Here is a 22,975-nt window from a genome sequence, read left to right as displayed (position 1 = left end):
CTAGATTCCTCCTCTTCCTCACTCTCTCTGCCCACCAGCCTCACTTGTCCCTCTGTTGCCTAGCTTTTTTATTAGCCTAGTCAGGTGCCTTAAGCAGGCAAAGCAACCCATCTTTACACAGTTAAACAAATGCAGCAGAAACATCTTTGCCTAGTTAAAGTAATCCTCCACAACAATCGTGGTCTGTTACCCTCTGTGCAGTGTCTTCTGGGGAAAGTCACACATAAGTTTGTTGGTCCTGCTTTTCCAATTGTTTCTCAGCAGTGATCAATGAAGGCTTGGATAGTGAGAGCCTTGGTCTCTGTGACCAACCCTTAGAAAGGATTTTCCTTTGTTTTGGCAGTTCATGTAATTCCCTTTAGACAGCACTGAAGTCTTTTGTCTTTTTATCTACAGGAACTTACAAGCAGCAATTGGCGCTTATTATGACTTTGAGAGCCCAAATATCAGTGTGCCCTCCATGTCCTTTGTTGAAGACGTCACCATAGGAGAAGGGGAATCCATACCTCCTGATACTCAGTTTATAAAAACGTGGCGGATCCAGAATTCTGGTAAGTGTATACCGGGAATTTCTATATTGATGGGCTTTTAATAGTTAGAATGAGAAAGAACTGGCTATGATGTCCTGACTGAGCTTTTTCTTATCCACAGTATTATCTTATACGGGCACAGTGGCCAGACACCAGTGAACTATCTTAGAATAGGAAGAAGGCTTAGTCTGTTGCTGCATCCAGATACAATCTAATACTCATTTGCTAGTAGAAACTAGGCTTGTGTGTCGTAGAGTATTGTTTCCACCTGAAGTTCTCCATAATTCCACTTGTGATCTTATTAATACTCATCCTCCCTGGCAGCCAGAGAAGGTGCCTCCTTGACTGGAGTGGGGTAGTTGGGAAGAGCTGTGGTCATCTGCTCCCTGCAAGTTCATTTCGTGCAGCCACAGGACTCAGATTGCACTTGAATGTCTATGGGGATTAAGACCACTGAAAATGGGGTAAGGAGTGTGGAAATTTGTTCAGAAGAGTGAGTCACTTTAGTAAAGCACATTGTAGCTCAGCACAGTGGCACACAACTGTGATCCCAGGACTCTAGAGGCTAGAGGATCGCTGCTAGTTTGTGGCCAGCCTGGGCTATGTAATGATCAGCCAGAACTACATAGTGAGACCCAGTCTCAGACAAAAACGAATACTAGCAGGTGACTAAGTAAACCATGTTGTTTTGACTCGTTGGTGAGTTGACCATAGTTCCTTGTCAGTGGACAGACCTGTTCATGGTGTGGTAGATGCAGTGTCTGTTACCACCTCTTGCCTGTTAACTTCTTTGAGTTTGTATTTCTGTCCATCTAGTGGAGGTTTGTGCTTCCTTAACATGCTTAGTAATGAAGAGAAAACCTGAGCTGTGGAGAGTAAGCTAGGCAAAGAGTGGTATTTAGCTAAGACTGTAGTAGTGTGTGAGCGCCCTCTCTATCATAATTTGATTTGGTGATTTGATGTGAGATGACATAAAACTCAGGGGACCCAAGCAGACTTTTAAAAAATTACTTTTTTTGGACTGGAGACTTGGCTCAGAGGTTAAGAGCACTGGCTGCTCTTCCAGAGGTCCTGAGTTCAATTCCCAGCAACCACATGGTGGCTTACAACCGTCTGTAATGAGATCTGGCACCCTCTTCTGTATACTAAATAAATAAATCTTTAAAAAATTAAAAAAAAAAAAAAAAGACTTTTTTGGGCTCAGTTTCTTTTTTAGTTCTTGGCAATTTAGTTTGTTGTGTTGGGGACTCTGGCTGAGCTAACCTGTTTTGTTTTGTTGAAATGGAGCAGCCAGGACAGGTGATGTCCTGTAGCCCTCGCTCCCCGTTGTCACAGCGATGCGTTGTTTGGAGGCCTGTGGTGACACAGGAAAATGCTCTTATTTTCTAGTTTTTGTTTTTTCTTTTAGTTCTCAGCCAAAGTCTGGATTTGTTTTTTTTTTTTGTTTGTTTGTTTGTTTTTGTTTTTTACTTTGCTTAATTTCTTTTTCACCTTAAAAATTTCCTGTTTTAAAGTACATCAAAAATCTCTCTAGTTCAGCTTCTCTTCATATTTCTCAGAATTATGCAAACTTGGTATTGTAAACTAAAAAAGTTTTTCAGACATACATGTGCTTTTCTATTGGTTCATTTTCTTTTCTTTTTTTTTTTTTTTTTTTTTCCTGAGACAGGGTTTCTCTGTGTAGTCCTGGCTGTCCTGGAACTCACTCTGTAGACCAGGCTGGCCTAGAACTCACAGAGATCCTCCTGCCTCTGCCTCTTGAGTGTTGGGATCAAAGGTGTGTGCCACCACCGCCCGGCGGCAAATCTGTTTTTATTTCATTTATTTCGTATTGTGGGTGTGCACGAGCGCCATAACACACGTGGAGTCAGTCCTCCTCTCCCTGCGTGGTCCTGGGGAGTGAATTTGACTTGCAGGCCTGGAGCAGGCGCTTTTTACCCACTTGGCCACCTCACCAGCCGTTTGTCCTTCTGTTTGGAAACGAGGTCTTACTATACACCCCTGCCTGTCCTACAACTTGGGATTTGCCTGCCCAGCTGTTTATTTGGGCTTTGGCTTTTGTTTTGAGACAGGGTCTTACTGCTCAGACTAGCTTCAAGAGTGCCATCTCCCTGCCTCGGCCTCCTTAGTTTGGGTTATAATTTGGGCTACCACAGCCTGCTACAAGGCTATATTTAAGAGGCTGAGGAAGCTGGGTGTGGTGTTAATCCCAACACTTGGGAAACTGAAGGTGGGAAGAGGTTGACCACCAGGCCAGCCTGAGCTAGAGAAGGAGGGAGGGAGGGAGGAGGGAAAGAAAACAGGCAGGCAGAAAGACAGAGACAGGCAGTGTCTCAAGACAACAACAAAACCTGATTTGTTATAGAACAGCTATTCTGCTTTCTGTAAAGCCTGATGTCTATCATTTACTCAGGAGATAGCTCTGCAGATGGTGGAGGAGTCGGGGAGGTTGTCTGTGATGGTCAGAGTAACCGGTCATAACTCCAAAGCTGCCTTCACCTTGACCTAAAACACTGTTTGGGTAACTGCTGTTGTCTCTCAGCACTTCTGTGTGTGAAAGTCAGTTCTTGTATCTTAATTCCTCTTGAAAAGTTGGACAGCAATTGCTTGAGATTTTATCCTTCAAGGTACTGTGCACAAAAAGGTTTTTGACCTTTTGAAAGTAGTCCAAGCTATACCTGCAACCTGAATGCTCTCTCTCTGACTAGGGAACTGAGTAGGGGTAAATTATCAGAGGACACGGGCATGTGATGGTTCCTCAGCGTTGTCCTAATCCTGCTGACGTCTTCAGGAAATAGATACTGGTGTAGAAGTAGGGTAGGCACCTGCCACTTGTGGCCTCTGACTCTCCTTCATAGCCTGCCTTTGGAGAGAAGTGGAGAGAGTGAAGTGCATAGTAATTGTCAGGGCACTTCTTGTTTTTCGTAATAGATTAATGCACAACAGATGAGATACACAATAACTGCATGGAGCTGTCCCAGTAACTTCCCCAGGGTCTGTCATATACTTGAAGTCGGCCCTTTGATATTTAGCTATGTAGGTGCATACTTGTAGAATTGAGACTTTTTCTTTCTTTTTGCTATAGAAGCTTTGGAAGCCTTACAAATACAGAGGTTAGAGTTTAAACTAGAAATATTCTCTGTAAAGATGTAAGGGGGTTGGTGAGATGGCTTAGCATTTAAGAGCACTATCTGCTCTTCCATAGGACCTGAGTTCAATTCCCAGCACCCACATGGCAGCTCACATCTGTTTGTAGCTCCAGTTCCCAAGGGGTTGAACACCCTCATACAGACACACGTGCAGGCAAACACCAATACACATAAAATAAAAAATAAAAATAAATCATTCAAACAAACAAACAAAAAAACAAGATGTAAGCAGACTGGGTACCCATGTAGCTTGGCTGGTAGAATTCACCTTGAATGCACAAGGCCTGGGTTCAATACTCAGGACTTCGCATACACACACACACACACACACACACACACACACACACACACACACACACACACACACACACGGAATGGAAGTAGACAGAATTTTCTTTGTCATCAGCTTCCATCTTCTTAGTGTTTCCAGTGAGGGTTAACTACACTTGCGAACAGTTTCTCTTGGGTGTTACAGCTGTGATTCTCACACGAGAGTGGCTTGAGCATGCTCCTCACTGTCGTTTGTATGTTTTGTGCATCATAGAAATGAAAATGAAAGTAGACCTTGAAAAGGAAGTTGAAAAAGAACAACTGTTCCCTCTCCTCCTCCCTCCTGAGACAAAGTGTTACCATGTTACTGAGATTGTCCTGTGCCACCCGCCACCACACATCCCCACCCCCCTACCCTCACTACCCCCGTTCTCCTCTTCAGAGCACTAAAAGACAACTTTACCTTCTTTTTTTTTCTCTGTGTAGTTTTGGTGCCTATCCTGGATCTTACTCTGTAGACTAGGCTGGCTTCGAACTCACAAGAGATCCACCTGGCTCTGCCTCCCAAGTGCTGGGATTAAAGGTGTGGGCCACAGCCGCCTGGCAGACTTTACCCTCTTTTCAGGCTGGCTGTAGAGAGGAGATTTCACTGAGCTCACTTATCATGTTTTAGCGTTTTGTAATTGTCTGTTAGATGTGGGAAGGAACTTGGGACTGTCTTCATGGAGCAGCCTCCACACACCAGCCTGGTTGGGGAGCCCTCCATGGGGTTCGTCTTCTGCATCTCCAGACTTCTGTAGCCACAGACCTGTGGTCATGTCCAGGCTTTCTGGAACTCCTGGTTAACTACCTTTTGATTTTTCTGATGCTATTATCTTAAAATTGGTACATGACAGGGTAGTATTTTTTTTTAATAAAGTGATATTCTGTGATAAGAGAGCATTACTGCCTTAATCATATATGGAACCTAATTTCCAAAATCATAAAGCACATTTGAGCCATCCTTTTGTTCTAGAAAGACCTATTCATGTATGAGAGATAACAGAACAATAGTAAACAGATCTCTAGGCCAGTGGTCCTCAACCTTCTTGATGCTGAGATCCATAATAGAGGTCCTCAGCCATAAAATTTTCATTGCTGCTTTAATTTTGACACTGTTATAAATCGTAATGTGAGTATCTGGTATTTCCAGTGGTCTTGGGCAACTCTCGTGAAAGGTTTGTTTAACCCCAGGTAGAGAAACGCTGTGTGTGTATGTACGTGTATGTACGTACACATGCACATATGTGGATGCCGAAGGACAGCTGAAGGGAGTTGATTTCCCGTTATGTGAGTTCTGGGGTCAGATTGAGTTCACCAGGCTTTGCTGTAAGTGCCTTTTACCCACTGACCTGTTTCTCTCACCCTCAGAGTTCCCTTTGCTGAGTGGCATGAGACGTGGCGTTGCTCAGGGAATTGTGGGTAGACTGGCATGTGTATATGAAGGCCTTTCCCTCAGTTCACTGAGGACTCCAGCACAGGACGACTGATTTCCTAACGTGGTTTTCTTTTGCTTGAACTCAGGGGCAGAGGCCTGGCCTCCAGGGGTTTGTCTTAAGTATGTCGGGGGAGACCAGTTTGGACATGTGAACATGGTGATGGTGAGATCGCTCGAGCCCCAAGAGATTGCAGATGTGAGCGTCCAGATGTGCAGCCCCAGCAGAGCAGGAATGTATCAGGGACAGTGGCGGATGTGCACTGCTACAGGACTCTACTATGGAGGTGAGTATTTCTTCATGCAGACCAGGGAGAAGGAATTAAGGCAGTACCAGCAAGCTTCACAGCGTTGTTTACAAAGCTAATGAGTGTGTAACAGTACCAGAGTGGCCTCTTGTTAGCCATGCAGGTAAATGCCTTGAAGTTAGTGACACATTGGTCCAGTCCAGTTCACTCTCTTTTGCCCTAGAAATGTCAGCTTCAGTGGAGTGTGTGAGCTATACTTGCATTGTAAATCATCATTTACTGGGGGTGCTGACTAAAGTTACTGTGTAGTCTCATAGTGCTGTCAGAATACCGGCTGCAGGCCTGTGACCACCTAGACCTATAGATGTCTGTAAGTCATGTCGATCGAGGAGTACACAAAGTGTGGGTGTTCTCCAAGTCCCAGGACTTGTCCTGCTGCTGAGGCCTCTTAGCCCTCCCTTTATTGCCTCACTTTTTAAACAGTGGTGCATACTCTACATTTCCCAGTCGCTCTCCAACCCAGGCTGTTCTTTACCCTCTGCACTCTACAGTGAGTAGTTAACAGTAACTGTCCAATTGCCAAATGGAGTAGCCATTACAGTCTTCACACCGCCCAGCCTTATCATCTGTCCTTAGGTGTACTGCACTGCATATAGTTCTTCAAGGCAGTGTCTTTGGCCCGTCCTGTTGCTCTTCCTCTCTATTCAGTTGCATCTTTACCCCGAAATGACTGCCTTGTGAGTGGAGTTCCACTCGGGCCTGCTGACCTCATCCACCGTGTGGGTCAGCTGCTCCCAGTTGTCTGCACAGGATGTGCATATTCACCTCTGAGGCCAGGGTCTGTTTTCAGAGCTTCAGGTCTTTGTTTTAACTGATTATGGGCAGAACACCTGGATGTTCTATAGATTTGGATTTTAAAATTTCCCACCAGCAACATCCTGTGGTAATTAGGCTCAAACCTTGGATTGGTCATTTGTTCTCTCCACCTTTCTTAATTACAAGCCAATTCCTGTTGGTTCCGTTATATCCTATGCCCAGACTGGTCTGGGAGTGATTGGGACCTTTGGTGTTACGTCATTCATCCTTGAAGTAAGTCCTCACAGTTAGCCCATGGGAACTTTAGATATTTCTACAGTCTGAAGATTTAATAGTAGAAAGAAGGTTTTATAGTGCTTACATGACATCATTGCTCTGCTGTGCCTCCTGTAATGTGGCAGATTCCTAACGCCAGTCCCTGAAGATGCCTCATGGTTGTTTTTCTGTGTCCTCACTCACAGTTTGCTGTTTGAAATCTTTCTTTCCACGACCTAACACCATCACCGTCCGTCATTCCCTGCCCCTTCCTACTTTCTTCAGGAAAATTCACAGGTCCCTTCCCAGTCCCTCCCTTTTACATTATTTTAATTTTCTGTGGGTGGGTGTTTGGCCTGAATGTCTGTCTGTACACTACCAGCATGTAGTGCCTTTGGTGACCAGAAGAGGGCATTGGATCCCAGGAGCTGGAGTGACAGATGGTAGCAAACCACCACCCCAGCACCAACCCCTTTAGAGACAGGGTGTGGTTTGCCCAGGCGTTCTGAGATCCCTGCATAGGAGGAGTGACCAGTCACCTTCTGAGCCCTCTGCCTCCAGCTCCCAAGGGCTCTGATGACAGCATGTGCCACCATCCCTGCCAGTTTTGTCCTTCCATTCCTCCTCCTCTTCCTGTGTTGTGGATAAACCCAGGGCCTCTACCAATGGACTGTATCCTCAGCCCTCCTCAGATACTGTTTTAGTTACATATATATCAAGACCCTGTATCAAGGCTATTATAACTCTGCATATAACCCAGGCTGGCACTAAACTCTTTCTAAGAATATATTTAATTTTATGTGTATGTATGTGTGCCTGGGTGTATATGTATGTGTGTGTGATACGATGTGCATGCAAGAGCCCTTGCAGGTTAGAAAGCGGTGTCAGATCTCCTAGAACTGTAGTTAAAGGTGGTTGTGAGCTTCAGTGTGGTGGGTGCTGGGAATCAAATCCAATTCTCTGTAAGAGCAACATATACTCGAAACCACTGAGCCATCTCTCAGCTCCAGCATTGAACTCAAAGATCCTCCTGCCTCAGACTACCAAATATTAGGATTACAGAGGTGTGCCCCATGCCTTTTTCTGTAAAGCTTTTACTTTTTAAATTTTGTTTCATTTTGAAACAGGGTTTCTCAGTGTAGCCCAGGCTTGCCTTGGTCTGTAGTGATCCTTCTACTTGTACGTCTAAATGCTGCAGTTGCAGGTGTGTGTTGCCATGCCTGCCGTATCCTGGGCTTTGTTTTGTCTTGTTTTCGCTCACACATGCCCCAGCTTTAGTGAAGTTTAAAACAGACATCACTGTTCTTGGATGAGAACAACGTGATGTAAGTTTCCTTACTGTTTCAGAGGTGCCAGTTGGTCATGGTAGGAAAGTCATGGCAACTGGGCCGTTCTGTCCATGGTGTCGGTGCTTTTGGGCCATCTTGTTCCTGTCTTGGCTCATCAGGAAACAGGAGAAGCAGACTGACCCTCAAAGGCCCACCCTTTGTGGTTTACGTGCCGGTATCTGAGCCACTACCACCCTTCTCCCAGTTCTTCCGCTCTGGAGCCACCTCCATGAGTCATGAGCGAGACTTCGCCTCCTCTTCCGTCACCTGTGTTTTTAACGGCCGCGGTTTTGAATGCCCTGCATCCTCACTTTCTGAATGACCTGCATCCGCACAGCTGTCTGAGTCTCCAGTCTCCAGCCACCGGCTGTTCCACGGGGCACTCCTCTGGCTCTTCTAGAGCCCCTTTCTCACTGTACACAAGGTAGCTTTGAGTTCTTCCATTTGCCGTGGAGTGCTTGAGTTATGTATGGGCCGCCATCCTAGGCTCCTTTTCACTTGTTAACCCTCCTTTAGAACATTCTTCTCTGTGATCCCGTGGAATGGCTCTGGGGGGGAAAGTAAAGTACCTGCAGCCCGGGAGCTGATTTTCATCCCAGAATCCACACATGGTCCTTTGACCTCCGCATGCAGGCTGCACTGCTCAGCATGTGTGCACCACACGCACACACTAAAGAAGTAGAACGTTTCCTTCTTTTGGGGGAGAAAGTATACAAGCATTCTTTTTGGTTTGGTTTTTTTTTTGAGATAGGGTCTCAGTGTGTAGTCTTGACTGTCCTGGTACTTACTATGTAGACCAGGCTGGCCCTAACTCAGCAATACAGCCTCCCTTATTTTGGTGTGCTCCACTGCAACCCCCCCCCCCAAGAAATTTATTCTTTATGTACGTGAGTGTTTTGCCTGCACGTGTGTAAGTGCATTTTGTGTGTGTATGTGTGCCTGGTACTCTGAGAGGCCAGGTGATACCAGATCTCCATGGAACTGGAGTTACAGGTGGTTGTGAGCTTCAGTGTGATGCTGGGGACCAAACCTAGGTCCTCTGGAAAAGCAGCCAGTACTCTTAGCCTCTGAGCTATCTCTTCAAGCCCTAAAAACTCTCTGCAGTGTTCTTTGAATTGAAAATACATAGTTTTGTTTTTGGTAGAAATAATACTATAACAGATATGGGCTGTCTGAAAAGTGTTTTAGAAGAGACATTTAAAGTTATAAATGAACTTTTAAATTTTTGAGTCTTTTTCTGAGACTATCTCTTGCCGTGTGGTGAGGGCTGGCCAGATCTGCCAAGTCAGAGGCAGTGTGCGAAATGGCTGCCTTTAGAGAGTACAGGGAGGGTTGGAGGGAGGAAAGGATGTGATTATATTACAGTCTCAAAGATGAAGTATATTTAAAGTTAAAAAACAGAAATCACTGCATTTTTCAGACAAATCTGCATTCAGAAATGCAGATGGATGTGTTTTGAACATCTGTGACTATGGAAAGGCAAGTTGCATGAAGCAGTGATGCTTCTGTGTGGGGCAGTGACTGACAACATACTTGTGTGTCTGAGTTTGAATCCTCAAAAGCCTGTCACTGAGCTGAGCAGCCTCAATTAATGTTAACATCATTTCTTTTGTGATGGCTTTCACTATACCACAGTCCCCACCTACAAAGCATTAGAAATCAGTTAAGTCCCTGCTTTGTCTTTTTTCATTGTTTGATTTTTTTGAGACAGGGCCTCTCTATGTAGCCCTGGTGTCCTAGAACCCAATATGTAGGCCAGGTTGGCCTCAAAGGTATAGAGATCTGCCTGCCTCTGCTGGGATTAGAAGCATGTATCACACCTGGCTTTGCTCTGTCTTGAGCTCTGCGTTTCTCTTTTTGTCTTGAAAGAGCTTATGCTTTCCTGCCTTTGCAAAGGAAATGCCAAGATCAAGCTTTGGCCCTCGGCAGGAATGCCATGCCCTGTTCCTCATCAGGCTGCTTGGGGAGTTATACCTACCTTTTATTTTGACATTGTCTAGAAGGCATGAGTTAGGCGTTAGTATAATAGCACTTAAAGTCAGTTTTTCCTTTTTCCTTTTGTTGTTTCTCTTTTTAATTCTAGAAATTACTTGAGGATTTTTTTTTTTTTTTTAATGTTCTCCTGGGCTGGTGAGATGGCCTTGTGAGTAAAGGCCTTTATCACCAAGCCTGGTACCCTGAGTTTTATCCCCTGGATCCTCTGTGGAAAGAGAACTGGTTCCTGCAAGTTGTCCTCTAATTTCCACGTGCACACTGGCGTGCATACACTCCTACATGCACAGAATAAATGGATATTAAGATGTAATTGAAAACATGCTTAGTAATGCATTCTGTTTATTTCAGCATAGTATCATTCACTGTGTGATGGGCTATGGGCTTGCTCTGTAGGACAGGGCCGCCGCTGCCGCCGCTCCTGATACGTTCTACCGGTTGGTTTGGTGGGGAGGAAAGCCGCCAGGAGTTCATTTTCTGCCTGGTGCAAGGCACGGTTCTGAGGTCAAGACAGCTCAGTGTGGTGACGTGATGAGAAGGGAGGGAGCTCCTCCCAGCCCTGCTGGTGTCCCTTGCTCGCTGCAACCTGCAGAGGCTGCAGGGTGGAGTGGGTAGGCAGGACTCTAGTCCAGCCCACAGAAGCCTGGCCTGCTGTTCTGCCTTGGCAGGATAGGCCTGATACTGGCTTGCTGGGCTCGCTGCTTCCTCATAGTCGCAGGAGCCAGGCCACAAGTGTCCACATTGCTGAAGACTGAGGACTTCAGTCCTGGGGCCATGAGAGAATGGACTTCCTAAAGAAGAAGCAGGTCCACCCTTGCCTGCGGTGGGCCTTGAGGATACCTGGATAGAGGAGCACAACACCCGCAGAATACTTGGTGCCTCCTCAAGAGCCACATGTGCGTAGATAAGGTGTCCCGGCAGCATGGAGGAAAGATGGCCGCTAAACCTCAGGTCTTGGGGGTTGCAGGGTGTGGTCATCTGTTGGGGTAGGGAGGCCTGAGAGACAGTCACAGGAAAGGCCCTGGAAAGCTACTTCTCAGAAGATTCACACGCCTGTACCAAGTACTGATTGTGGGTTTTAGGGGTTGTTTTTGGTTTTGAGATAGGGTCTACCTATGTAGCTCTGGCTGGCCTGGAACTCTTAGACTGGGCTGACCTCAAACCCTCACAGATCCACTTGCCTCCCAAGTGCTGGGATTAAAGGTGTGTGCAACCAAGCCTAGCGATCCCAGTTTTTGATAAGGAAATCTAGGGACCTTGGGCTGGCAAGATGGCTCTTGAGGTAAAGGTGCTTCCCACCAAACCTAAGGATCTGATTCAGCCAGCAGGACTCACAGTGGAGGGAGAGTCGACTAAGTTATCATCTGAGTCTCATGTGGATGCCACGGCACAGGCGTCCATACCTGCACACACACAAATAGGTAAATGTAATAATACAATTTAAAAGAATTTTTAGAAACCTCTTAGTATTTTTCTTCTATAGAACTTGCAAATTGAACAGTCTGGCCTGGAATTCCCCCCACCCCCACGCCACCCCCCAGACAGGGTTTCTCTGTGTAGCTTTGGAGCCTGTCCTGGAACTCACTCTGTAGACCAGGCTGGCCTTGAACTCACAGAGATCCACCTGGCTCTGCCTCCCTAGTGCTGGGATCAAAGGCGTGCACCACCACTGCCCCGGCTGTCCTAGAATTTTTTAGGTTTTCATTTGTCAGTTGTATTTATTTTCCTAACTCTGCATAGATGATGTCATTCATCTTGTGTGACTCTGGGTGGTTTGCAGGCACTAGTCCTCTCAGCTCAGTGTTAGTCGGTGTAGTGTCCTGCTGTCCTTTCAACATGGTGTCTGACGGTAAATCCCTTTTCATCCTTGATGCTGTGGGTTTCTGCTCTTCCTAGCGTTCTTCTCTGGATAAGCTTGTCAATTTTACTGGCCTTATCAAAGGATCAGCAGCTGCTTTTGTTGATTCTTCCATATTCTGTTTTCAGTTTTGTAGATGCTCTGGTTTGCTTTTATTTTCAGACAGGGTCTTACATATGTAACCTCGCTGGCCTTGAACTCACTGTGTAGTCAAGGCTGAGTTTGAATACTGATGCTCCGAGGTACTGAATTACAAGGGTGTGGCTCAACTAGTTTTATGCATTTATAATCTTCATTTTATCATTCTTCCTACTTGGTTTACGTTTATTTTGTTCATTGCTAGTTTCTAGAAAGTGTAAGTCTTGGATTTAAGAGGTCTGTATACTGTAATTGTTCAGTACTATTCCCTCTGAGCATTGGTTTTAGTTATATCCTACAACCTTCAAAATACTGTATTTTCATTTTTATTTAAGTTGGAAGTATTTTCAAATCTCCCTAGAGAATTCCTGTTTGACTCACAAGTTATATAAAAATGTGTTGTGTAATCCCCACATTAGAAGTGCTCCTGTTACCTTGTTTAGAGGCCTCTAGTTGAATTCCCCTGTGGCAAGAGACCAAACTTTGTATATTTAAATCCTCTTGAATTTGTTGCTCTGTGTGTGTATGTGTGTGTGTGTGTGTGTGTGTGAGAGAGAGAGAGAGAGAGAGAGAGAGAGGAGAGAAGAGAGGAGAGGAGAGGAGAGGAGAGGAGAGGAGAGAGAGAGACAGAAGAGGAGAGGAGAGAGAGACAGACAGATGAAGGGGGCCTTGAAGTCACAGAGATCTACTTGCTTCTGCCTCCTGAGTGCTGGGATTAAAGATATGTACCACTTGCCGGTGGCGGTGGCGCATGCTTTGAATCCCAGCACTTGGGAGGCAGAGCCAGCCAGATCTCTATGAGTTTGAGGCCAGCCTGGTCTACAGAGTGAGATCTAGGACAGGCACCAAAACGACACAGAAAAACCCTGTCTTGAAAAACCAAAAATAAATAAATAAATAAATAAATAAATAAATAAATAAATAAGCAAGCAAATAAATAAATAAAGATATGCACCACCACACCTGTCTTCCTTCTGTGTTTTTGAGACATGACCTTACTTTGAGACATAGCTCAGGCTGGCCTCAGACTCATGAATTTCTTGCTCCAGCCTCCTGAGTCACAGATGAGCACCACCACACCTCATACTATGTCTAGATTTTTAGTCTTTCAATGGTACATCTTTGTCCATCGTTTTTTTTCAATCTACATATATCATGTTTGAAACAAGTTTGTTATGAATGGCATATGGTGATAAATTGTTTCCCCATTCTGACAACTTTTTGATTTTTTAAAAAATATAATTTAATTTTTATGTGCATTGGTGTTTTGCTTGTATTCATGTCTGTGTGAGGGTGTCAGACCCCTTGGAACTGGGGTTACAGAGAGTTGTGAACTGCCATGTGGGTGCTGGGAATTGAGCAAGGCATCTTTTATAAAATAAAACATTGAATTTGGCTTATAGTTTTACAGTGTTAGAGTCTTTCAGAGAGTGAAGGGACAGCTAGGAGCTTGTATCTTGATCCACAGCCATGAGAGAGAGAAAGAGAGAGAGGAGAGAGAGGGGAGAGAGAGCTCGAGAGCGCGCGCACTGAATCTCACTCGTCTTTTGAAACCTCAAAGCCCCACCCCTGTGTCACATCTCCTCCAGCAAGGCCACATCTCCTACTGCCGACATGGTCCACCAACTGGGGACTAAGTATCAAATGTATGAGCCTGTGGGGGAGCCATGTTTGCCCAAACCACTACACTAACTAACATGGTAGTTCCTTCTTTTGGGTAGAGAGGATATTGATACAAGAACTTATTTAGCCCAGGCTGGCCTTGAACTCCCCAAGCAACTAAGGATGATAAAGAACTGATTCTCCCACAGGTGTATGTCACCACACCAGGCTTGCTCTGTTTTAAAGTAAAAGATAATAAATGAGCAGAAGACACATTTTATTGTATTGATACACTGCTCTTGTGTAGCTGTTCTATTCTCTTACGTTCTTAGAAATTACAGACTCCTCCTTGTCAGCAGGCACTGCTTTCTTCCTCCCTGAAGTTCCTTAATGTGCTTTCTGTCTGTGGGGGCACTTTTCCTGGAGTCCCAAAATATAAACTATCATTACAGTAGGTTAACCATGTCAGAAATGAATCTGTGGTACTTGCTGAGTGAACAGATAGGACCTACTTGGTTCATTTGTAGTATGGTAATAATAGTATTATTATTATCCCACTTGGTTCATTTGTAGTATGATAATAATAGTATTATTATTAGTCCTTCTCCTCTTACACTAGAGAAAGAATGTAACTCACAGCATTTGGAATTGTTTGGATTGACTTCAGGAATGCAGTTACTGAGTGACCTGTAGAAAAGAGTACCTTCCACAACTCAGTTTCTGTGACTAGAGAGTAAACGAGTGCCACCTCTCCAGATTTTGAGGGGATTAGAGAGATTGGTGACCCACTTAGAACAGCACCCAGTAAGGAAGAATCAGGGTCAGGTCTGCTGTGATTAAAAGTAAAGGTCTGGCCATGGGTCACTTAGCACAGGGAATCCACCCCAACTGTCAGCTTGTCTCATAGGGACTTTTCTTAGTAATTTCCCTAAAGGTTTTCTTATTTACTCACTGTGTACATTTATTTATCTGTCTTTCTATTTGTTGTTGTTTTGTTTTTTGGTTTTCAAGACAGTTCTGGCTTTTCTAGAATTCGCTTCATAGACCAGGCTAGCCTCAAACTCAGAGGTCCTCCTGCTTCTGCCTTCCAAGTGCTGGGACTAAAAGGCATATGCCACCACCGCCCAGCAATTATATATGCCAGTGCCCACAGCTGCTCATGTGTGGGAGTCTGAAGATGTTCTTGGGCGATAGCCTTTGCCCTCCGCCTGTCTGCCCTCACTGTGTGCATCAGTCTAGCTGGCTTCTGAGGAGATATATTTCCATGCTAGTTCCATGTACTCCTGGGGATTTGAACTCAGTCCTTACACAGCATATCCTTACTCAGTGAGTCATATTTCCAGCTGCTTTTGAAGGATTTTCTTAAGCTTTGTCATTAATTAATTTATTTGTTGGTTTAGAGTCATGGTAGGATTTAGTCAAGGACAGTCAAAGATTCCAGATCATAGAGCAACAAGAACATTGACTGCAACTTTTTATTTCAGAGCAAAAGGGTCTGAGCCCTAGTAAGTACTTTGCCCAAGATTTGTTTGAATTTCTTACTACTGTATAAAAAGGAGTAGCATTTGCATTCTGATACCATCTATGTTGGCTTCTGAAGGCCCATGGACATTGGACTTTGAGTTGCTCTTAGGCATCTGTGGTGGTGAAGTGTTTCCTACCTCTTCGGTTGCATCGACATACCATATGTGAGATTAGAGTCGTGTGAGCAAACGTTGGAGATTGGGGCTGCATAGTTAGGATCCACCTGTGAGATGTGTGTGCTGGGTCAACAGTGTTTCCTAATGCCTTTGCTTAAAAATACATCTTTACCTTAGACCTAACTTCAGGGATACCCAGTTTTAACTTCCTCCTTCTCCTCCCCCCTTTCTTCTTTTTTCTTTTTTTTTTTTTTTTTTCTTCTGACAGGGTTTCTCTGTGTAGTTTTGGTGCCTGTCCTGGATCTCACTCTGTAGCCCAGGCTGGACTCAAACTCACAGAGATCCGCCTGGCTCTGCCTCCCGAGTGCTGGGATTAAAGGCGTGCCCACCGCTGCCCAGCTCAGCTCTAGCTTTCTTTCTTTTCTTTTTTCCCCTAGCTTTCTTTATAGACAAAGGGAGATAGCCAGTTGTACAGGAGAAACTGAGGCATGCTGGTGGAGCCCGCAGCCATGGGCAGCAGCTCCCAGAGATGGACCTGCCCGTAGGACTGCAGATGCTTCCCTCCCACCGTGCCCCTTCACCACAGCCTTCTTCACTGCACTGCCACGAGACCCGCAGAAACGCTGGCGTCACTGGACAGGGAATTATTTTGGTATATTTTATTTTGTGTGAGACTGAGTCTCATTGTATATCTCAAGTTGACCTTGTGGCAATCCTCCTGCCTCGGATTTCCATATGCTGGGATTGTAGGTGTGTACCACCATGCCTAGCTCAGACCAAGAATTTTTCAGAGTATTCACGCATGCTGTGTGTACTAGCTGAGTAATGTGAGCAGAGATGGGGAGACTCGAAAGAGTGAATAAGAAAGTATATATAAGGGACACGGCTGGGAAAATCGTCTGAGCTGGGTGCTGGGTTCATCAAAATTCTGGAACTAGAAAGCAGAAGGAAAGAGAAGTCCCTTAGCAGTAAAGACCATTTGCCACACCTCCTGAAGACCCAGGTTCAGTTCCCAGCACTCACAACAGCCTGTTATCAGTTCCAGGGTTTCTTGTACCCTCTCAACCTCTGAAGTCACACGCGCATGTTCAATACACACAAATACATAATCTCCACCCCCCACATTGGCCAAAGTGTTTGTTTGAAAATGTCATGGAAAATATTCCAAGACCTGCTTTGTCAGTCACCATTTGTTAAGTGATTTTTCACCATTGTTTGCAACTTGGTACATCTTGCAGTTCTCTATGCTCCTTCTAGGATTCTAAATATGCTGAAGAACAACCTTCAATCTGTTGCAGCTTCTAGTGCTGACATATCTTTATCTTCTGCCTGTGATCTGAGAGCTTGTGTCAAGTGTAAACTGTGTAGTGCCTGGGAGGTGATTTCATCTTTGTCGCAGAGGCAAGGTGTTTTGGTGGAGACACTGAATGTTCAGGACAGACTTTTTTGCAAAGATCCCATCAGATCTTCCTATCTTTGGTGCAGGGAATGATTCTCTTTCATTGTTTTTGTCTTAAATGACTTAAAATGAGTTAAGGCCTTGATAAATCTGCCGCCTTCTGGCAGATGCCTTTTTTCCTAGTTCTGTTTGCAATTATTACTGACTGAGCTGGGTAGCAAACAGTTGGTACCTAGTGGGCCAGTCCTAGTGGATAAGCAGTTTTCTTAAACCTAGAACCTTTTTTTTTTTTTTTTTTTTTTTTTTTTTGCTGAAACCAAACCCACCAGTCCTAAAGCTGTAGTTAGGCACTCCCATTTTGGGAAGAAAACCTTAAGGATTCTTCAGATAGATAGGTGCATCTTTTCCAAATTGTACTGTATTCATTATCCCATTCTTCATAAAGACTTAAACACCCTTGGACCAGCCAATATAACAAACATTTGTAGTAGAGATGGATGCAAAGCCTATTTGTAAATAGCAGGCTGTTCTTCAGCATTTTTAGAATGGAGAGGTGGTGCAGTATATACAAGGCTCTGTTCTGGGCTCACTAGCTGCTTTTTGGGTTCCTCCTCTTTGGCCAAGTGTACATTTATAGATGCATATAACAGATGTGCGGGCATGGTTGTCAACTTCCTGTGCAGAAGACCACCGTATCTATGACCCTTTGGCTCACATCTTCAGATGGAGGGCTCAGAGGGACAGAGCAGTTCAAGTTGACTTGTATCACCACAACCCCTCTACATAATATATCTTTAAAAAACAAAAACAAGGGCTGGAGAGATGGCTCACTGGCTAAGAGCACTGGCTGTTCCTCCAAAGGACCTGGGTTCAATTCCCAGCACCCACATAAACATACATGCAGGCAAAATACCAATCAACACTCATAAAAAATAAAAATAGGGCTGGAGAGATGGCTCAGAGCTTAAAAGGTTAAGTTGTTCTTCCAAAGGTCCTGAGTTCAATTCCCAGCAACCACATGGTGGCTCACTACCATCTGTAATGAGATCTGGTGCCCATTTCTGACCTGTGGGGATGCGTGCAGGCAGAACACTGTGTACATAATAAATAAATAAATCTTTAAAAAATAAAATAAAATAAAAATAAATAAATTATTAAAAACAACAAAAAAACAAAAAGGGACTATGTGCCAGTCAGACAAGGTGGAAAAGAATACTGGGAAAAGAATCAGAAGCTGGGTGGTGGTGGTGCTCACCTTTAACCTTGTTACTCGGGAGGCAGAGGCAAGTGGATCTCTGTGAGTTCGTGGGCAGCCTGGTCTACAGAGTGAGATCCAGGACAGCCAGGGCTGCTATACAGAGATTCTGTCTCAAAAAACAAAACAAAAACAAAGTATGAGCAGAATCAGTACAGGTTGGGAACTTGCCCAGTTAATGTCAGACACCAAACACAGACCTAGGAAACATGGGCAACTTCAAACACAAGTCCCCAAAGGAGAAGGAAAATGTCATAGGAGTGACACCCACAACCCTAAGATAAAGCTGGAGTCATTAGGACAGTGTAGTACTGTCAGAAGAAACACACACACACACACACACACACACACACACACACACACACATGGAGCAGTAAATCACCTCAGAATTCTCTCTCTGAAGAGAACAGCATCATCTCAGACACCACATGCACTGACAGACTCAGGGAAAGACAGCAGTGATGGAGTTCTGTTGAAGTGGTCCGTCCTTCTTGTTTTCACTTCACTGGCTTCTTCATTTCTCTGGCTCTATCCTCCTGATTCCATCACATAGCCCAGACAGGCCTGAATAGAAATAGATGGATCTCCAGAAATGCACTGGAGAAGATTATGTGAAGGTGCTGAGACGACCTTCACAGGCTCTACAAGACACCCTGGCAAAGAGTGGAGATGCACCAGATGGGCAGAAAGCAATTTTTTCCCCCCCTTTTCTCTTTTTCTTTGGGTTTTTCGAGACAGGGTTTCTATGTGTAGCTTTGCGCCTTTCCTGGATCTCGCTCTATAGACCAGGCTGGTCTTGAACTCACAAAGATCCACCTGCCTCTGCCTCCTGAGTGCTGGGATTAAAGGCGTGGGCCACCACCGCCCGGCCCAGTTTTCAAAGGATGGGTTTGATAAAGTGTTGGTATTGATGCCTCCTGATCTCTTAATAATAAAATGAATAGTTCTTTTTTAAAAAATGGGCCAAGTACCTAAACAGAGTAGACATCCTGTTGAGATGAGCTCTGTAATTATGAAGAGACACAGGAGAGTCTCCAGTGTGCATTATCAGATAAAAGAAGCTCAACTATAGAAAGGCTTTGACTTGTGTATGCTGTTCCCACTGTGTGACATTCTGGGAAAGGCAGAGCTGGAGTGGTAAAGGTACTCATTGGCCAGGGTTGGGGAGGGATGAACTGGCTTGGAAAGGAAGATGTTTCATTCGGTGGCAGGATGTGAAAGCTGCACAGCGATATATACATCAGTCCACATCTGCACGTATAAAACATACAGCACCAAAATGAACAGGATAAGCTGTGGCCCCAGGGTGGTGTCAGGGCCTTCATCAGTTTAACAAACTGGCACCAGTGATGTGGCCACCAGTGCAGGAGCAGGCAGGAAGACAGTGAGTGGGTATTACAATAGTAACCATGTAGGTTGAATGGGCAGAAAGGTGTGGGTGTGAATGTGTGTGTGCATGTGCATGCATGTGTTTTAAGACGGTTTCTCTGTATAGCCCTGGCTATCTGGAACTCGATCTGAGGCCAGGCTGACCTTGAACTCAGAGATCCACCTGTCTTTGCCTCTTTAGCACTAGGGTCAAAGGTGTGTGCCACCACTGCCCTGCTGTCAGACGTTGTTAACAGGTAGTTTCAGAGTGGTGACAGGGAGACAGCACTTGAGTTTCCGACTGAAATGGGATAGTTAGTTTGTGAGCTGTGACAAGTGTGGTTTGTGGTGTGTCGAGACTATGATAAATTGGAGACCATGTGTGTCCCCGGAGGAGAGGAGAGCAGAGCCGATGACAGTTCTGAGGTGTGCGCTTCAGTCTGTCTGGCCAGAGGGGCGTCCTTAGTTCTGCACTCACTGCAGAAGGCAGTGGGTGAGCGATGGAGCCGAGGGCCTTTTTAGAAGAGGCCCAGCCAGATGCCTAGGAGGGGCCCAGACCTGCAGCACACCAGTACTGATTAGGCCCCCAGATCTCTGCTCACTGCTAGCTGGAGAACAGGTTTGGTCCAGTTGAGGCCCCATGGTGGGACTGGATGAAGCCAGCAGGTGGAGATGAGGAGACGGACCGTGTGGAAGGGTCTGCACCACTGCTCTCTCCCTCTGAGCTTGTCAGCGGGTTTGGTGCCTCGGGAGGGTGTGGCTCTGCAGACAGAGACTGGGAGGCGGGGTTACTCCTTTGTTTATCGTGTTGGTTCGTGTGTTAGTCCAGCTAGGATTGTGATGTGGGGTTGAGAACAGTTTTCCTTTAAGCCTGAGACAAAGCAGGCTCTTTTTGAAGAGGGGGAAGGGCGGGCATAGGTCAGCACTGTGTTCTGGGCAGTCACTGGGAGCCAAAGCCTTCACCAAGGACAGCTCCAGACCACCACCATACAGCGTGTTATATCTTCAGCCATCAACAGGTCTGAGACTGGTGGGGCTCACATCTAACCATTTTGCTTATAACTATTCAAAACATAGTCGGTAGCTCTGTAGAAGTTAAATCCATCACATAGAAATGTGTGGACTGCTGCGCCGTGGTGGCACACCCCTTTAATCCAAGCACTTGGGAGGCAGGCAGCCGGATCTCTGAGTTCAAAGGCAGCCTGGTCTACAGAGCGAGTTCCAGAACAGCCAGGACTACTATATACAGAAACCTTGTCTTGGGGGGAAAAAGGAAAAAACAAAACAAAAACCCCAAAACAAACCAAATAAAAAAACAAGCAAACCAACAAAACCTCATAAGAAAAAAACGCAACAGAAGAAAACACTTGAAATAGACCTTTGGCCTCTGTACATGCAGGTATGCACACACATACACAAATCAGAAAAAAATTAAACACCCAAACCATCCCTCTAGTCCACATATTCCCTTTATCCCTCTGGTCCACATTATTTCTTTTCTTTTCCTTTCCTTCCTTCTCTCTCTCTCTCTCTCTCTCTCTCTCTTAATTTTGGAATTAAATTAATTTTGGAATCTGCTTTTGGAATTCTGGGATTAGGTGAAGCCATACAGCACCTCGCTCAGCCCATTTTATGTTTTGAGATAGAGGATCTCATTGAATCTGGAGCTCACCAAGTCAGCCAGCAGGCCCCAGGGCCCGCCTGTCTGTTTCCACCTCTGAGCACTGGGCTTTTAGATACAGCCCACACCTAGCTTTTACATGGGTGCTGAATCTAAACTGAGGTCTTCATGCTTGCCATGTAGGTTTTTTTTTTTTTTTTTTTTTTTAAAGATTTACTTGTTTTGTGCATAGTGTTTGGCCTGAATGTGCGTGAACTGCCTGCGTGCAGTGCCGACAGAGGCCAGAAGAGGGTGTGGGGTCTCCTAAACTGAAGTCACAGATGGTTCTGAGTCACCATGTAGGTGCTGTCTTCTGCAAAATGGCCATTGTTCTCTCGCTCTCGCTCACTCAAATATTTATTTATGTATTTTATGTATATGAGTGCTGTGTCTTCATGCATATTAGAAGAAGGAATCAGATTCCATTAGAGACGGCTGTGAGCCACCATTTGGTTACTGAGAATTGAACTCAGGACCTCTGGAAGGGCAGTCAGTGCTCTTAACCACTGAGCCATCTCTCCAGCCCCTTGAGTGTTTTATTTTAAATTGCTTTTTGCTGAAAATTCTATAAGGTACCAAGATTCTCTAGGTGTGCCCCTTCACTCTTGAGACATTCAGTTGGAAGTTTGAAACTATCTTCTCTTTTCATTTGTGTGTAAAATGACAATTAAAAATGTAAGCCCTTGCGGCTGGAGAGGTTACTCAGTGGTTGAGAGCGGTGGCTGCTCTTCCAGAGGACCCTGGTTCACTTCCCAGCACCCACATGGCAGCTCACAGCTGCCTATAATTCCAGTCCAAGGGGATCTGAGGCCCTCACTCAGACATACATGCAGGCAAAACACATGTGCACATTAAAAACAAAATGTTTTGCCTGGCGGTGGTGGTACACACCTTTAATCCCAGCCCTCAGGAGGCAGAGCTAGGTGGATCTCTGTGAGTTCGAGGCCAGCCTGGTCTACAGAGCGAGATCCAGGACAGGAGCCAAAAACTACACAGAGAAACCCTGTCTCAAAAAACAGGAAAAAAAAAAAATGTAAGTTCCTCTCATAATGCTGACTGGAAGGATTATTAAAATGTCATTTTTGATCTGTGTGTTTTTTACTAGTTGCAAACATTTGGCACTTTTAAAAAATTATTTATTCTTATTTTATGAAGATTGGTGTTTTGCCTGCTGTATATCTGTGTGAGGGTATCAGATCTTGGAATTAGAGACAGTTGTTAGCTGCTATGTGGGTGCTGGGTCTTGAACCCGGGTCCTCTGGAAGAGCTCTTGACCACTGGTCCATCTCTCCATCCCCCAAACATTTGGCTCTTTTTTTTTTTTTTTTTTTTTTTTTTGGTTTTTCGAGACAGGGTTTCTCTGTGTAGCTTTGCGCCTTTCCTGGAGCTCACTTGGTAGCCCAGGCTGGCCTCGAACTCACAGAGATCCGCCTGGCTCTGCCTCCCGAGTGCTGGGATTAAAGGCGTGCGCCACCAACGCCCGGCTTGGCTCTTAATACACACTACAGCTTGATTTCTTATGTTATCATTAAACAGTTTTACTTTGAAGTTTATAGCTTAGGAGTTGTTTTGCTTCTGTTGTGGTGTGTGTGTGTGTGTGTGTGTGTGTGTGTGTGTGTGTGTGTGTGTGTGTGTGTCTGTGTGTCTGTGTCTGTGTGTCTGTGTGTGTCTGTGTAGGTCAGAAGTCCCATGTTGGGTGCCTTCCTCAGTTACTCTCCACTGTAGATTTTTAAGAGTGTAGGGGTGGGAATGGGATGTGTGAGTGTACACTGTAGCTAGAGTTTTCCTGCCTTGCCCACAGTCAGGACAAATCTTTGTCACCCGCCAGTCCCACAGCCGCTCAGACCCAACCAAGTAAACACAGAGACTTATTTTGCTTACAAACTGTATGGCCGTGGCAGGCTTCTTACTAACTGTTCTTATAGCTTAATCCATTTCCACAAATCTATACCCTGCCACGTGGCTCGTGGCTTACCGGCACTTGACATCTTCC

General features: G+C 45.1%; 1 protein-coding gene and 1 pseudogene across 3 annotated transcripts in view; one reads left to right on the top strand and one right to left on the bottom strand.

The window, feature by feature from the left end:
• The window catches only part of Ilrun (inflammation and lipid regulator with UBA-like and NBR1-like domains), a 77,679-nt gene that overhangs the window by 24,258 nt on the left and 30,446 nt on the right, over positions 1-22,975 (top strand). For all 3 annotated transcript variants that reach the window (XM_028888449.2, XM_028888450.2, XM_028888452.2), the window contains exons 2-3: positions 397-551; positions 5,513-5,710. In XM_028888449.2, coding sequence (XP_028744282.1) covers positions 397-551; positions 5,513-5,710 — 353 coding nt within the window. The remainder of the gene's footprint in view (positions 1-396; positions 552-5,512; positions 5,711-22,975) is intronic.
• LOC114706168 lies at positions 16,685-17,367 on the bottom strand (annotated as a pseudogene).

This window comes from Peromyscus leucopus, chromosome 16_21 (assembly GCF_004664715.2).
Source record: "Peromyscus leucopus breed LL Stock chromosome 16_21, UCI_PerLeu_2.1, whole genome shotgun sequence".
NCBI classification, from domain to species: domain Eukaryota; kingdom Metazoa; phylum Chordata; class Mammalia; order Rodentia; family Cricetidae; genus Peromyscus; species Peromyscus leucopus.
The sequence above is the reverse complement of the archived record's forward strand: the minus strand, read 5'-3'. Positions and strand labels throughout refer to the sequence as shown.